The 18,111-nt window shown below is 41.1% G+C and overlaps 1 protein-coding gene across 5 annotated transcripts in view; it reads right to left on the reverse strand.

Annotated features, from left to right (window-relative positions):
- The window catches only part of specc1 (sperm antigen with calponin homology and coiled-coil domains 1), an 80,169-nt gene that overhangs the window by 18,508 nt on the left and 43,550 nt on the right, over positions 1-18,111 (reverse strand). For all 5 annotated transcript variants that reach the window (XM_085420094.1, XM_085420091.1, XM_085420092.1 and 2 more), the window contains exons 7-12: positions 17,076-17,251; positions 13,218-13,381; positions 12,457-12,557; positions 12,290-12,365; positions 11,459-11,603; positions 9,015-9,117 (exon numbers count right to left, since the gene is read on the reverse strand). In XM_085420094.1, coding sequence (XP_085276220.1) covers positions 9,015-9,117; positions 11,459-11,603; positions 12,290-12,365; positions 12,457-12,557; positions 13,218-13,381; positions 17,076-17,251 — 765 coding nt within the window. The remainder of the gene's footprint in view (positions 1-9,014; positions 9,118-11,458; positions 11,604-12,289; positions 12,366-12,456; positions 12,558-13,217; positions 13,382-17,075; positions 17,252-18,111) is intronic.

Here is an 18,111-nt window from a genome sequence, read left to right on the forward strand (position 1 = left end):
TTTCTGTATGGGGATAAAGAGCAGGGAGCGCAACAGAATGTCAAAGAAGGCACACAGGTGAATCGAAGCCACAATTCACAACCGTTCTGTCTATTGTGAGCCACCTGCAAATAGATATAATGTAATGCAGTGTAAGCTGCCAGTTGCTATGCAGTTTAGACTAAAAACAGCACACCTCTAACTTAGCTGTAAACACAGTGTTACCAATCCCAACAAGGAAAAGCTTGAAAAAACATGGTGTGCATGGTGAAAAGGCATCCCTGTACTTCTAAATTTGCTTTAAAAAGAGAAATATCATCTCCACCATTACTGCTCAAAAAACTTGTCAGATGAGCAGCAGATTCAAACCCAAACTGTTTTTGCCTACCATTGCACCACCGTGCTGTGCCGTGCGCTCTAGTATGTTGGAGTTGAATCTGATCATGATGAATAGTTATCTAGTCTCCTATCAAATGTAAGCAGATTTTAGTCTTGATAGCTACATACTATACAGGCACCTTTTAGACTTCTAATTAACAGAAAACTGAGAGAAGATCAGTTTGTTGTGGCCAATTGTCACTTACTAAATTTAGACATAAAGTGACTTTTTTTTCCTGACAGCGTGACCAGATTTAGCCCAGAAACGAACATCATCATCCATGGATGCTGGGTTCTTGGTGAGATTATTCAGTCTATGATATTGATAGTCTGTGATAAAATTATCCTTCTAATTAATTACTTTGATCACAGTGCAATGATTTACTTATTTGTCACTCCATGTGGACCCTAAACCTTAAAGAACTAATGCTTGCCTTTGAACCTGCGGATATTTCCGCTCTGTCTTCTTACCTGATTAAAACCAATAAAAATAAATAAAACTTATTCATCAATATGCCACAGTGACCCTTTAATTTGACATCTCATCAAGTCCTTTAATTGTTATGCTGAGAATACCTAGCTCTACACTGACAACAAGGCACATGAATCCACAATAGGCACTTAGCACAAGCACTTAACTCTTTTCACACACACCAGATGCTAAAAGCTACTCAATATGCATTTGTTTTAATGCACTTCAACCCAGACAGCCTCAATATTATATCATTTATAAGAAAACACATGTACTAAAATATTCCGGACAAATCCTGTCTAATCACCTGTAATTTGTTATTTTACAATCACGATCTCACCCCACAGGTACAGTTAATCCTCCATTTATAGAACTTAGTAATGTCTACTCCTATCCTCTTCCCCTCCCCGATGTCTGACCTTCATTCCACACTCTCCTGGGGGGTCCATTCCTGTCTTTCAATGGTTTTCTGCATGTGTGTGAGTTCCCAGACAAGGCCGGATAAGCTGTGCTCTGTCAGGGCCTAATGTTCACAGCCCTTTGGTCATTGTTTCCATCTCAAACAAACAACGCATTTATTTTTGTTTGGCTTCTATGGTTAATTGAGGGGGGAAAAAAAGCTTAAAAAGTGTCCGGAGTTGTCCTAAATTAAGACATCAAAGAGCCTGATAAATATACAAATGTTCAAGAAAGGCTTTTTTTGCTTACTGAACGTGGCCAAAAAAGGCTACAAGTAAACATCTTACTCTTCAATGCCACAAGATGGTTTTGCCAAATTAGGTGAAAAAAAGCTTTCAAAAGTTCTGACACAATGACATGAGACCAAAATAACCAAATATACAGTGACTTGCAAAAGTATTCGCCCCCTTGAACTTTCCACATTTTGTCTTTTTTTTTTTTTTTTGGCCTGTCCCGTTTGGCTCTTTTGCCATCAGAATTGTTGTCTAAAGGCAAAGAAAGATGCCCAACGGATTTACTTTACCAAATTGACCATCCCAGCCTTGCCATAATGGTCCATTTGATTCACCTTTTATTGTTTATTTTATTTTCACTTACTGAATACGGGACAGACTTGACTGGAGGAAAGAAGGGGAGAAAGAAAGAGGGAAAGAGAAACAGCTGAGAAGAGGGACGGGGGAGAAGGGCAAAAAACAAAAACCAACAGAATGAGCAGAAGAAGAAAAAAAAAAGAAATAAAAAATGCATATATCAATCACCTGGATCACCTGCTGAGAAAGAAAAAAGAAAACAAGCAGAAGAGAACAAGAGTAATAGAATAAACAGCATCACAATGATATATTGGAATATGACAGTAAATACTAAAGATTAAACATTATTGTGCAGCACATAAGATCAACAGAACAGTGTGCTTTGAGGTAGGAGCCAAAAAGGGTGTAGTTTGTGGGTGTGATCACCCATGTGTACACCTGTGAGCATGGATGCGCTTGTTTTTTTAAAAGGTTCCTTCATGTAATGATCTGCTAGAGGGTGTGGGGAGCCACAGCCCTGTCCTCCAGGGCATGAAGCAGGTATGGAGGAGATCAAAACTCCAGACATCCAGAGGCCCCCAGAACACAAGAGACCAAGGAAGACCAACAGAGGGGCAGCCGCGCCACTGTCCCAGAAAGAGCTGAGGAGAGTCCCAGATGAGGGCTCACTCAGCAGCCGCGGAGCAGAAGCCAGGGGGAGTTGCAGTGACGCGCCCGTGAGCTCCGCCGGCAGCCAGCCGTGCCTGAGTGACCGAGCCCCAGGCCGAGAGGCCGGGGGCACCCCACCTCCGAAGTGGCCCGAGTGAGCCCCAGGCTCCAGGCCCCGATAAGCGGCCGCCAAGGAGTGAGCCGGTGTGTACCTGGACGCCCACCCCCGGACACAAAGAACCACCAACGCACCGACACCTGAGGGAGTCCGCCACTGGCAGGGGAAGTGGTGGTAGGGGGAGATAGGCCTCCAAACCTTGGAGGGCCTGAGATGTCCCCAGAGAGGTGGCGCCTTTCCACATTTTGTCACATTACAGCCACAAACACGAATCAATTTTATTGGAATTCCACGTGAAAGACAAATACAAAGTGGTGTACACGTGAGAAGTGGAACCAAAATCATACATGATTCCAAACATTTTTTACAAATAAATAACTGCAAAATGGGGTGTGCGTAATTATTCAGCCCCCTGACTCAATACTTTGTAGAACCACCTTTTGCTGCAATTACAGCTGCCAGTCTTTTAGGGTCTGTCTCTACCAGCTTTGCACATCTACAGACTGAAATCCTTGCCCATTCTTCTTTACAAAACAGCTCCAGCTCTGTCAGATTACATGGACAGTGTTTGTGAACAGCAGTTTTCAGATCTCGCCACAGATTCTCGATTGGATTTAGATCTGGACTTTGACTGGGCCGTTCTAACACATGGATATGTTTTGTTTTAAACCGTTCCATTGTTGCCCGGGCTTTATGTTTAGGGTTGTTGTCATGCTGGAAGGTGAACCGCTGCCCCAGTCTCAAGTCTTTTGCAGACTCCAAGAGGTTTTCTTCCAAGATTGCCCTGTATTTGGCTCCATCCATCTTCCCATCAACTCTGACCAGTGCACGACTAATAGTTGTCCTATGGACAGATTCCCCCAACCTGAGCTGTAGATCTCTGCAGCTCGTCCAGAGTCACCATGGGCCTCTTGGCTGCATTTCTGAGCTGCGCTCTCCTTGTTCGGCCTGTGAGTTTAGGTGGACGGCCTTGTCTTGGTAGGTTTACAGTTGTGCCATACTCCTTCCATTTCTGAATGATCGCTTGACCAGTGCTCCGTGGGATGTTCAAGGCTTGGGAAATCTTTTTGTAGCCTAAGTCTGCTTTAAATTTCTCAATAACTTTATCTCTGACCTGTCTGGTGTCTAAATCCAATCGAGAATCTGTGGCGAGATCTGAAAACTGCTGTTCACAAACGCTGTCCATGTACTCTGACTGAGCTGGAGCTGTTTTGTAAAGAAGAATGGGCAAGGATTTCAGTCTCAACATGTGCAAAGCTGGTAGAGACATACCCTAAAAGACTGGCAGCTGTAATTGCAGAAAAAGGTGGTTCTACAAAGTATTGACTCAGGGGGCTGAATAATTACACACACCCCACTTTGCAGTTATTTATTTGTAAAAAATGTTTGGAATCATGTATGATTTTGGTTCCACTTCTCATGTGTACATCACTTTGTGTTGGTCTTTCATGTGGAATTCCAATAAAATTGATTCATGTTTGTGGCTGTAATGTGACAAAATGTGGAAAGTTCAAGGGGGCCGAATACTTTTGCAAGCCACTGTAAAATGAATGAATCATTTCTAGATATGTAAATTGTCCAGTTCGTTGTGTGATTTTTGTGGTCTGTTTGTTGTTCAGGAGCAATCTGCACTTTATCGATGTAAAAACTCTGAGTCAGAGCACAGGGGCGGAAAAAAAAAATCCCACACACATATTAAGCACAAAGCAGCGAGTTTCAGGCAAAGTTGTTCCGGCACAACAACCTGCACCTTTGAGTCTGATCTAACAAGCTGCCTTGAAAACCAGTGCAACACAAGTTATATAAAAGCAGTCTTGTGTTTCAAGTCTGTGTCCAGTCCAGCACTGACGTGGACAGGATCTCTTGTGAATACTAATTTCCTGTGAGAGGCCTCTTTACTCTCTCCCACAGGGCAGAGTCAATCAGAGCGAGCTTAAGGTCTTCTCTGATTGATCTGAGCTTCCCAGAATCTGACATTTTAGGTGTGACAGCGTCTGCCTGGGCTCACACCTCATCCTCCCTTGAGAGTTCTAATGCAGGCCGGGTTTTCAGCTACTCTGAGGATACTCTATGTTACTTGGGTTTGGAAGCAGCTGGTGGATAAATGCACCCCTTCTCACATCACATTCTCCCTAAGGGGTGCAAGACTGCTTCTCCATGGTGATAGCACAGCTATTGTACTCAGTACTTGCGTGTTTACATGCATGTAATTTGCAGTGTTTCCCTTTTTTCCCCCCCCCCATGAAGTGTATTAACCATTACGGTCTGTCCAGAACCCCACCCAAGAAACAAGCTGACAACAGCGAATCATCATCAAGTACATTAAGACACTTAGATTATGATAACTCACTGTTTTCTACAGCATCTATATAAATTAAAGCATACATGTACAGAACCCAAACATATGTGAAACAAGCTGGAAGGTGAGATGAAGCTGTTTTAGCAGACAGACAACTGTGAGTACTGCTGTCTTGCAAAGGCTTTGTGCTCGGCCACAATCGCAGACTTATTGTGCCCTCAGGAGCTATAAAGCATCAAATAATTGCTCAGCATGCTTACAAAAGCTCCTACTTTCTCTTTCCCTTTAATTAGACTGCTGTTTGACCAAAACGTCTGCCAACAATAGGACTGTAATAACAACTTGCACGGGGGCTGACCCACCCATGAGTTTTGTCTCAGACTCGCACAGCAGCTTTTCTGGCTCTGCAGTGGCAGATGAGCGTGATATAGGAGCTTGTTTCCTGACTCTGCCACTCCAAACCAGAGGGGCAATAGAAAGCGAAGGGTGCACAGTGAAAGCCACCTCTTCAAACTGACCATTAATTATGTAGCCCGAAGAGGCCGAGGACAAATTACAACTTGCTGACGCTATACTAAAGAGCCAATTAGTGTTGAGGGATTACCTCTTTGACCTTAGTCCACAGCAGGGAGGAGAGGGACTGCAAAGTGTGTGTGGATGTATTAATGACACTAAACCTCACTAACCTTTATCAGAGCACAACACGAGCATGACAGAGAGACACCTGAATGCTGTGTTTTTTCTGGTCCCTTGGTTCAGTTTTCCATCCTGGAGGTGCACACGGTGTGACATGTTAGTCAGTGTCTCTCAGACACTGGGCCTGTAATCGGGGGCCGAAGCAGCCTGACCTTTCATCAGACGTATGAAGCTCAATGCATCCTATGGCAATAAAATTTTCTCTGCCCACCACAGGACTTAGTCACATGGGTTACATGCTGTGGTGCAGTTTACTCACCACGGTGGCTATAAGTGATGCCCTATGCAGTATGTAACACCAAAGATGCAGGACATATGCATGCATCCATGAAAGCAGAAATCTCTGTGGGTGCAGTGCCAAGTAGGGCTGCCACAAACGATTATTTTGATAGTCGACTAGTCACCGATTATTTTTGCGATTAGTCGACTAATCAGATCATCATCCATTAGACGTAAAACTACAGCTTATTGCACCAGCAGCATCTGCTCTTATATAACTATCATTAGCTTACAGCTTTAAGTGTTTAAGGTCTGTGCTAACTAAAAATAAAGACAAGATGATAGTTTATTAAATTTTAATGAAATTTGCAGATTGTTTCGGTGAAGTTTAATAAACTCCTTGCTATCTAAAATATAACAGGACACTGGAGTATATTCTTGAGCATCTCACACTTCTGATAATCAGTTGTCTGCTTGACGTTTATTCAGCTGTGTAAAAACTATAACTTTAATCTCAGACAAACTGATTTACTCAGGAACAAATAAAATACTAAAAAAAAAAAGCCAAACAATAACATTTTAAGTTATCTAAGTGACTCATATATATTTAACCTGAGTAGCGAAAGACGGCGGTGGGTTTGAAAACGATTTGCGGGGAGTCCGGTGTTCTCACGGCGCTAGTGAGCCTAGCCCCCGGCTCGCTAACGAGCTAGTGGGTAACAGATGTCTCCGAAAACGTCGGAGCGCTTTTGAAAATATGTGGTGTCCTGATAAACTGAGCAGATATTTGAGGTTTACACAGCTACATTCTCGCCTGAAAATATGTTAAACGTTTATTTTGTGACCCAGAAAGAATAATAAGAGTAACATTAAAACTAACTAGCTGCCGCCATTGTTGGAAACTGCGCTGGGCCGCGCTATGAATTCTGGGACACAGCTGCTTCTTCTTCTTCTTCTTCTTCGGGGTTTAACGGTAGCTGACATCCTTGTACATGCAATGCTGCCATCTTCTGTTTCAGTCCGTTATTACACTCTTGAATCCTGCCACTTATTCCTGCGTCTTTTGTGATCGTACAAAGTTTCAAACGACGCGTCGACTATTAAATCAGTCGTCGACGATTTTGATAGTCGACGTAATCGTGACTAGTCGACAAATCGTGGCAGCCCTAGTGCCAAGAAGAAGGAAAAGGGCAAATAACAGCGGATCACCCTTTTAGAGAGATCCTCCTTTAAATCCTAATGACTCAACTTAACATCAGAGATAAGATAGTGTTAAAGTCATCTGCTTCTCTTTTTTCTCATTTGATTGTTGCATAAGAAAAACAAAAGTATTTTTTTTCTCATTTAAATCAAAAACTAAAAAAAAAGATTGGTACAAGTTAACAAATATTGATGAGATGTGCAAACAGGAATTACCTCATGTCTCTACTTTACGGAAGTAGTCGCACTGGTTCTCAAAGTAAACATTTTTAAGGCGAACTGCCTAACTAATGGTCCAGTACTAAACCGGATTACAGGCCACGCGCATGTCGCACATGGAGAATATGCAAAGGCACGAAGGGACCACAGCTCTAACCCTATGCCACAGACTGAAACACACCTAGCAGCCAAATCTTCTTAATGCATTCCTGATACTTGCAAATAATCACACGGTGTTGCTAAGCCCTCTGTGAGAGCAGATCATAAGATCCCATAGTTAAATCCACACCAGTAGGAATGAGGCTCTATTAAGGGGTATTAATGTTGTACTGAACTGAATTAAGATTTGCAGTTTAGTTTATTGTTCTTCACGAGAATATTTAAGAGGGAAATATTATTCGTGTGACAGCTAAAGACACTTATTACTTGGTACATTGTCTGTACCAAGTAACAAGTGTCTCCCTAGATCAAACTACAGCCATTGAGAGGTAGTGACATTGTTATGTTATCAGTGTGTGGGCGCAGCAGAGAGTAAACTTCCTGAAGACGCAGCCCAGTGGTTTTGTTTCGATTTTTAATCGCCGTGTTAAAAGATTTCCAGGAAACTCCTTTTTTTCCAATGAGCGAGAAAACTGTGGCATCAACGAATGCTACAAGAGAGCGTCTTTAAACATGCTCCCCACTGCCCGAAGATGTCAAAACAGTCTAAACAATTTGAGCCGGGCAGCCTGTGTTCAGGAGCAGCATTTTATCAGACAGATTGTCAGTTTTATCTCATTAAGTCAGCTGTTTCCATCACAAGAAGATCTGCTGAGCGTGTTTCACCAACATACGCACCATGAGGCCGTCAAGCACCAGTTCTCATAAGAAAAGAAGAGGCAGTGTGGGGTGGGGTGGGGTTGGGTGGGGGAATCAAAGTTCACTGAGCACCACTGTCCTTGTGAAATAGAACTATTGATCTGACAGCTCATCCAATAATTCACTATTTATCACTGTGACAGCTGGGTTTATTTTTAGCAGTTATTATCACCTGTGCTTTCTCATACTTGGTTAAGCCAGAGTTACGTGCTATTAGACTCACCCCCAAACCCCAGAGACGCACAGTCAGTTACATCTGTAACTGTAATTCCTATCAGAAGGCTGAGAGTGATAAAAGAATTGCTTTTTTGGAGGCTGCAGCCAGTCCCCCTGTATAGCTTTAGCATACTGGCACACAAACACAGTGATTACAGAGGTAAATCTCTAATCCCACTGGGGTTAATAGGCTCCTTAAACTAGGTATTAAGGGAGCGTGTTAGCACTAGGGCTTCCTGGAACCAGTTAAAGCCGCTGGGAGCACAACAACATAAAAAAAAAAAAAAAAATGAATGGGCAAGCATAAAAACAGTGCAGGCTGTGAAAATACATACAGGTATAAATCCAGTGTGTCTGTAAGACTGGGTGCTTTGCTTCATTGCTTCCATTACTGCTGTGCCACAGCGATTTCATATCCCCACTGAGATGACAGGAGGAGTAATGTGCCATTACAGTCCGGCACATCACTCATGGCAGGAAAATAAAACAAAAAAAAGAAAAGAAATAGCTACCGAACCTGAGGGCAGACTAACCAATACTGCATACATGTAATATGAAAGGGGGGACGGGGGTGGGGGGGCTGTCATCTCGCCTTTAAATAAGAACCGGACGAGTGAAACACTCAAATGAAACAGTCAGACAAAGATGCAGAAAAGAGCAGGGTGTGAAAGTGAGTGGGGCTCGTCTTGTGTCTGAGAGAGGTCTCCGGCCTGTGATCCCTACCGGATAGCCTTCTGTTTTCTTCTGGCACCACTTCAGTAGAGCATTTCTCTTAGATCCTCCGTACTCCCGCGCCAGTGCAGCCAAGGGGTCCTTTCTTTCCACACTGTCACAAGGGAAACACGAACCACAATCACATAGAGAGATTTTTTGGGTGGAAGGGGGGAGCAAGTTTGCAGTAAGTCATCGAGGGGATAAGTAACCATGCAAACTTGAGTGCATATGATGATCACAGCAAAAGGCTTTGTTCAATTATTTAAGTCCCCCCAAAATTTCTATATAAAAGGTAATTCAAGTGGTCCTGATCTAATAACACACAACTTATTTCTGATTTCTCACATGCATGCTTTCGGAAGCTAAAAACTTCCATTCCTCTTTTTCTTCTTCTTTAGACTTTGGTGTTTTAGTTCAGGAAGGTTACAAAGGTTGGCCATCTTTAAATAACATAATGGGCTCATAAATATTAACTTTAGAGCTAAAAATGAGCCTGCCTCCATGATCACAGTGTACAATGACCTGCACAACATACCATTATTGAAAAACTAGATCCATTTCAGTCCTGAAAAATTTGAATAAACCCTTTTTAAAAAAACAAAAACAAACTCTTAATGCTCTCTTTAAAAATAAAATTCCTACATAGCTTTTCCAAATGTTCCCTGTTTGAAAACTCCCTTCTGAATTCCAGGGCTTCGAATTATCATTACAAGACTGAAGCTTCTTTGGTTTGCTTGTGCATTTGTGTTGGAGTTAAGAGTTGGCTCAAGATTACTTTGGCGTGAATCCAGCACCCACTCTGACTTTAAGTGTTGGGATGTAAACCTTTAGCAAAGTTTTTTTTAGTGGCATCTGTTTTACTTTTCATCCATCAAATATTGGCAAACAGTACACTCAATGCATTTCTCTAAAATCCCCCAAAATTGTCCAACAGATTGGATAAATGCCTATCTGCAGTATTATTCAAAGGGGCTTCTCCCAAGGGTTTGTGCTGGAGCTGAGGCCATGGGAAGACCATGAGACATGGTCATTGCTGTGAGCATAGTAAATATTTCACACGTCATCGCTGCTCTGCTGCTGAATTCATTATTTCTCCGTTTGAGGCACCATAATGCCAGAAGGAGCAAGATGCTATCCAAACATATATTGCAGTGCGGAGAGTATCTGCATTTATCATCAGTGATACAGCAGCTTTATCATGAGCCTTTAAAATACCAAATATGGAAGGAGACAGCCCCCTAATCTCCTCTTCCAGAAAGTCTACAACTCCTTCACACACATTTACATTAATAATGTCAAGAGTGAATAGATGGTAAGAAAAGATAGACTGCACTAGGGAAAAGGAAGGCCAATTATCTGTGTGGAAAATTTATTCTTGGTAGCACAAACAATACTGTAAAAATACAGCTGTGTGCAAAGTGCAGAGAGCTGAACAGTCATGACAGCAGACAAGGATGTGGAGAGGCTGGACTGACAGGTTTCTGAGTTTCAACATAAACAATGAGTGCTGTTTATTAATGTCAACTGTATGCTGACTGAAGCTAAAGGTGTTGTCCAGTGTGCTGGCCAAGTATTTCGCCTCTGTCAGTGCGCCCCAGGGCGGCTGTGGCTACAATGTAGCTTGCCATCACCAGTGTGTGAATATGTGTGTGAATGGCTGGATAACTGGTTGTGTAAAGCACTTTGGGGTCCTTAGGGACTAGTAAAAGTGCTAAACAAATACAGGCCATTTACCATTTATTTCATTGCTTTAACTAACTTTGCTGTTTCGAAGTTGCCACCATTTACATCAGATGCAATCACGAGTGTACACAGACATGAGCTGTCCGTGCATGAAAACGATCACTAGCAAGAAGAGTATAAAAACATGTTTGTTCACCATTTGCCTCTCTTCCCATTCTGATAAGCCAACACTCCATCTACTGTGTGCAGGCCATCGGTGTCCAAACAGGAATGCTGGACATAAAATTTGGGAAACTAACAGAGAAAGCTTTAACTAGTGATATCAAGAGGGAGTATGCAAGTTTAAAAAGCAGAAATACAACAGCACCCATTATATCTGTAACCACCACCAGTTTTAGAGTCATGCAGCCTATTTTAAAGCTACATTTAAAAATAAATAAACTTTGTTTTGTTAACTGCTTGTGAAGATTTGCCATCACAGCAATGGCCTTCTTTAAAAACAAAATCAGCTTTAAAGCTTCAGTGAGAGATCAACTTATTCACATTTTTGCTTTGTCACAGTATTGGGAAGCATAAACCCAGAACAAATCCAGACATGTAGTTTTCATGTGGTGAAATCATAGTCAAATATGTTAGCTCCTCCTAAGCTTAAAAAAAAAGAAAAAAAAAAGAAGAATTTTTTCAGGTATGATTAAATTACCAGCTCCAGTTCAAAGTAGCAGGTTTGTCTCAGAGTGAAGTGCTATTTAAAAATAAATAAACAAACTCACCTGAGCTTGCTGCTTCCTCGGTTGTAGCTGAAGGATGGCGTGCGGCTGCTGAGGGAGGCAGAGGTTTTGATTACAGACTCCAGTGACGGGCTTTTCCTCATAAGGCTGTTAGGTTTCAGGTCTTCCCTGCAGCTCGCCAATTTGTCTGTGGGAATTAAAACAACACACAGGAGAATGAAAAGAAAGTTAGAAATGGAGGGATCAAAATATAAAGTACATTTGACAAATCACATGTGCAGTTGCAGGGCATGAAAGGCAATGGGACAAATAGAAATTAATTGTATTCTGCTTTAAGACTTCTAGCGTTCTGCAGTTATGGAAAGTCACATTATCCTCCAAGGTGTCTATGTTGCTAAACTACTGATGTACCCACTGTGTACAAAATAATACTTGAATTCTAATGAGCAGTAAAATCTAAATAATCTGGATTTACTGCAATAAAACATTTAAAAAAAAAAATCCCTTATCCAATTAAAGTAATCCTGTGATTCTAAAGTCACTGTGTTTTTCAAATGACTCCTCAGAGATGGAGCAAGAAGACCTACTGAATGTAGATGCTGACATTTTAAGAGCCATGCACAAAATTTACAGCATTTGGTTGCCAAGGAGAAAAATCATAAAATTTTCCACCAAACTGGCAGCAGTCGGATGTTTGCATGTCTTTAATACCATTCATTTAGTGCTCATTGAACACTCATAGTGGACTTTGGCTGTCAGTCTGTTGACCTAAAAGCCACCATTTGTTCCTGTGTGACAGTTAAAGGAAGTATGGATATTTGATAGCAAATTTATACCATTACAACATGCCCAAATCCCTTCTGTGTTACATACCATGAGGATGGGAGAATTCTCCGTGATTAATTCTTTTTTCCAGTGTCTTTGATAGTGGCTTTATGTGCGAGTGTCTCTAAAAAGAGAATGAAACAGTCATCTGAAACAGTTCCACTCACAGGAAGTCTGTATTTAAAGGGAATTTTAAAGGGAAACAGGGTGTATACCTGGATGGGGGATACAGCAGCAGCAGGTGCAGTGCGCACAGGGATCCCACTCAGTGGGCTTCTTGAGGAGGAATGCATTTGAACCGTGTGACCTGGCCCATCTGAAACACCAAGTCATGTAACCATTGAGTTCAAAAGTGCTCTGTAAAGCCTGCATTTATAGAAGCAAAGAATAACCTTTTTCAAAGATTAAACAAATGTCACAGCCCACTGTCCGCTTTTTTTTTTTTTTTTTTTTTTAAACAGTTGGACTCCTAGTCCTCTTTTCATTTTTGATATTTGAGAAATTAATAGTATATTTTACTCAGTTTTGGTACATTTCCCCCAACAATTTATTTTGAAGTTTAGCTTGTTTCATACAAAAAGAAAAAGAAAAAAAGAATAGCCTTGGTTGAAAGATTAAATAAAACCAGTAAAACTGTCCTAATGTATGCAGCTCTACATAATGTTCATGTCAAGCTGCTTAATAAATGAAACAAGAGGCACCATCTCCATAATGCATGACTAAAGTTTCTAAATGAAAATGCCTCCTATCAGTAAGATATATCCAGCATGTCATTTTTGATTTTACTGAGACACACAAGGAAACCCTCCGACCTGTCTGAGGCCAGCTTAGCCAGGACTGTCCAGCCCAATCGCACAAGTTGCAGAGAAAAGCCACATATTCATAGACCTCTCAGCAGCTGTTCTGCTCTACAGTTACACTGCGTAATGGGATGCCCTGAAAGTGTGTGTCTGTGTGCTGGGGTGCTCGTGCTCACTTTGTCCAACAGTATCAAAGGACTTAATGAGGGATTTGACAGTAGCTCCAGGCTCTGTGTTGGAATCTCCGCTGGCGTCGGCGGGCGTGGCTGGGATCATGGAGATGCCGCACCAGTGACGGCCGTTATCCGAGTCAGACACTCTCGCCTCTTCACCTTGGGACCTGGCAGACACAATGAACAGGATTGCTGTGTGGACACACAGGTAGCACAAACACTAGAGGGAGGAGAAACGGCAAATTGTGACCTGGTGAATTTCAAAACCCTGAATTTAGAACTTATCTTATGAGATAACCCATTGACCAGTGAGAAAGGGGAGACTGCACGTTTTTAAAAAATAGGGTGTTTGCTCAGTGTATCAACAAGATCATGTGATCAGCTTGAACCGAAGAACTGTCAATAACTGATGACTAGCTGGAGACAAAAAGAGTTTGGAAAACCTTAATGTGAGCAGTAGAGACGCTTTCTGCCGTTGTACCTGGTGAACATTGGACCAAAGGCTACAGCGTGAGGGTCTGCAGCCTCTTTACAGACAAGAGGAGACAGAAATGACAAACAAGTTCTTAACTCACTTTCAAAAAAAAAAAAGTAGACTGACAGAGAAAGACGACTGCAGTTATACTGGTGTCATTTAATTTATTCATTTGCCTGATGAACAGCAGTCAGACATAATAATACACGTCTAAGTTCACAAGCATAAAACCAGTCACGAGTCTTTCTAGGCAGAATAAATTAACAGGACATTCATAAATTGTTCATCGAAAGAAAATGATCCATCACATTGTTAGTAGCTCATCTTTCTTTAGAAGGTCGGGTTTCTTGAGTGAATCCAAATGCTTACATTTTGAGCACCAGTACCTTTACCTTGGGATTAAAATATGGCTTTTAAAAATTGTAACCTGAGATCCTGCAACCGTATGACCGTATACTACCACAGTATGCAATATTCTATTGAAGTTTTTGTTGAACAATGAAATAAACCTTTCAAAATTATATCACAGTACTTGAGTGACACATTAAGAAGGATGTTAAAGAAATCTCAGAGTCCCATTATAACATTTTTTTTTTTTTTTTAGAGTAACCTCAGAGGCTCAGATAAAAAGTGTGTGTTTAATTCTACATCATCTTATGCAGCTAAAAAGTTGAATTAAAGAAAATGAGTTCAGCTCATAATTTAAAAGTGGTTTCTTGTGTGAAATAAAACAATCATTTTAGGAACATGTAACACAGTCTTCTTGGTCTAAGGGTTAAAATGGCATGTTTCAGTAGAGCAAAAAGTGGCTTAGAGGAACAGCTGTTTGCGTTTGTGGCAGTTCCAATGTTGGCAGTATAATATTAAGAAGACATTTAGAAGAAATATCGCTATCATTAAAAACAGGCAAATAGAAACAGTGCAGAGGATACCTGTGTGCTGAGATGACAGAGATTTAAAGTTATTATGTGTTCTACAGTGCCATCAAATGGCTAAATAGGAAACTGCATTTTAGACCAATCAGAGGAATCAAGAGTCAAGTAAACAAGTGACAACAATCTGACTAATATAGAGCTAGTAAGCAGAATAATATTAGGTCCAGAACTATATACTGTATGAATATCACTGGACTTTTGTTCTGTTTTGTTGCTTTGGCCTTGCGATGTGTATTTTCTGATGTTATGAGTTTGTCTTTGTTCTGGCAGTGTTTGGGAAACGCAAGTCTCTGAGCTTTGCTACTCTCTGAACATTTACCCATATTTTCATACCGCTACCAGTTTTTTCAGTGTTCTTTCTGTAACACTTCATCTGTTCAACTTTCTGAAAGGCACAAAGCAGCTTCACACATTATTATAAACAAACAAACAAAAAATATAAGTCTCTCACTCCTGGAATCTCAAACACAAGAGAATCACAAAAATAAAGGGTACATTTTATTGAGAAACAAAAATACAGTATTTTTAAAAGGTCATGAAGACATGAAGAGAGATAGAAGCCGTTCTGTGTCACAAGAATTCGTCTGTGGTTACAGAGGTCACAGTGGCTTACAATTAAACTATTTTACCACATTACATGTTTAATGTCATATTAAGTGCAACAATAACACTGTCTTCACGTGGTGCTGAGGTGAGAGACGCTTCTTTAGTGCCCTTCTACTGCCGTCTTGGTCTCAAAAGTGGCCCCGGAACTTATTCTGGAGAGAAAAGAAGAAAGGACATGAACTGCAGTGTAACAGCTAATGTTTACACAATGACCTTGTTTTCTTCTCAGCATTATTATTTTCAAAGCCAGACCTGTGGGTGCTTGCAGACTTCTAAAATCTCTGCTCCATGCATACCTCAAAGGATTAATACAGTCACTCAGAATCAAATTTCAATAAAATCACCCTGTGATGAAATGTATCTGCAGCAGATGATGCATTGCATGAGTTTAATCCAGTCATGCCGTGCAGACCATCCTGCTATACAACCAAAAAACAATTAAGAGTGTTATTCATTTAAAGGACAGCAGGTGGCACCAGATACATCTACTCGAACCAAAGGTTGAAAAAAAGAAAAAAGAAATCAGGCAAAGCAAACCAAAAAGGGCATGATACCCCTGAGGGTGCAGTCAGCCAGCACACAGAAAGACAGACAGAGTCAGACAGGCTGAAGCGGCAACACGAAGCCAAACATAGATAGGAAGGTCAGTGAGCATCAGCAGCACACAGGGCAGGGAGAGGCAGGCTGGCTGAGAGAGCACTGCAGGGCAGGAAACTCACCTGGGCTTTACACAGGGAGGCTTGTCAGAGGGACTTCTTTGATAGAGTCATCACAGGGAACTGCTGGAGGTGGGGAGCGGACGCAGCGTAACAGCTAATCTCGGGGAGAGTTTGCTGATTTAGCCGTGGTCTAAAGCCACTACTATATTCTGAAGTACTGCATGAAATCTGAAGAAAAGACATATCTGGTTTTTAAACCAAATATTACGGTTTCTTAAGTGGTAAAACTACTGGTGAGCAGTTTAATAATTAATAGTAATAAAATAGTTTTTTTTAAATATAAATTAATTAAATTAATAAAAATTTGTTTCGCTACCTGAAAGGATTATACCATGGCCAGCCACAAATATAAAGAGAGCGCTGTACAGTCACAAATCTAAGCAGACTTTGCCACAGAAGTATTTGACCTGGCTTGATAATGAAAGAAGACAAGACTGTCAAAAACACTATGGTATATGCACACTAAAACACACTTGTATAACAACACACGATCCAACGCAATGCTCATCAACAACAATGCTGCACTGACATATTCCGATCGCACTATGTGAAGTCTTGAATAGTGTGACAGATTGGTGTGGGACATTTGCTGTAAAAAACTAATCACAGATTCTGCTCTGACCATGAAGCAGATCTGCCACCATTTATTAAAAAAAATAAAATTTTATATTATTCATATTGTCCTATCAATACTGCTGAAGTTTGCTGCATTTTGAGCGTCAGGAATAAACGTTACCAGAGGGTAAGTGTGGAAGAGGGAGACGGAGAGGGCAGCAGCTTAAAAGGAATAGAATACACAGAGGGAAATACCACAGGAGACTGCTCATTTACCAACAGAGTCTGCCAAATCCCGGGAACCTAGACTCAAAAGCATCAAGGTTTGGATCTTGTGAAACATCATAAACTAAATTGTATCTATACTAAATGTAGATATGTCTAAATAGATTATTGGGTGGTATTCTTATTCATTAAGTATGTATAAAACACAGGTAATAAGAGATATGGCAGGACTCTGGCAGGTATATCATAACTACATTTGTACAGGGAGAAAAGAACTGCAGCCCAATGCTAAAAAAGGGGAAACTGGTGGAGGGAGAGGAACTGAAAAATATGGGGAAGATAGTACCTGACTCCCTGCAGGGCCTCAAGGTCTGCAGAAAGCTTTGCATTACGATCCTGCTCCTCCTGCAGCTCCCTCCTGAGTGTGCGCAGCTCCTGTTGAGCTTCCACCTTGATATCATTCGCTACGACCACAGCCGTCTGGAGGTCTGCCTGAAAACGACGCCACTCCTCCTTTTCATCCTGAAGGCACAAACATGCAGAATCATATACATGTTATTCATTCTGACAGAAAATGACTCAAAGACATTTGAATTTAGTTGAAATGGAAGAATGACTGGTCCTTATATGAAAGGAAACGAGATATTACATGCATTTTTTATATTTTTGTGAATATTCAATCCACCAATTACTGGAAAAACTAACAACGCATCAGTGAAATTTTGCTTAGTTATTTCAAACTAGAATTGAGTATGAAAATTCACTTCAAGACATAAAAAAAAGGAAAAAAAAAAATCTGATCTCTGATCTCAACATCAAAAATCAAAAGGTAGACACAACAACTTTTTGGCTTCCTCCCGGGAACAAACACTGGGGAAAAAATAAAAAATAAAATAAGACTTCCCTTACCACTGAGGTAGAAATCAAAAACATCTAAGCACCCAGTTAATGACACCCAGTTATAACTCTCCTGCAGGCCTGATTCCTCCTTCCCACCTTCTTCTCTTACAGAATGCTCATCAGAGTTAAAATCCTGGCTCCACTCTAATTTTCTTGAGCTCAATGAGGATAAAACTGAAATCCTTATCGGCACTAAATCCAACCCTACTAAAGGCAAATCATTTCACTCTCACTATTGATAACTCCACAGATTTCCCTTCACTTCAGGTTAAGAGCCTTGGTGTCATCTTAGACAGCTCACTATCCACTAAATCTCACATCAATGATCTCACCCGTTCTGCCCATTTCCGTCTACGCAACATTAACCGGTTACGTCCTTCTCTTTCCACCCAGTCTGCGTCCATAGTCTGTCTTGTCCACAATCTCGTTACCTCTGGCATTGACTATTGTAATTCTCTCTTGGATGGTCTCCCCCAAAAATC

This window comes from Rhamphochromis longiceps, linkage group LG10, assembly GCF_057381845.1.
Source record: "Rhamphochromis longiceps isolate RC_006_pf linkage group LG10, R_longiceps_female_GT1.1, whole genome shotgun sequence".
In the NCBI taxonomy this organism is placed as follows: domain Eukaryota; kingdom Metazoa; phylum Chordata; class Actinopteri; order Cichliformes; family Cichlidae; genus Rhamphochromis; species Rhamphochromis longiceps.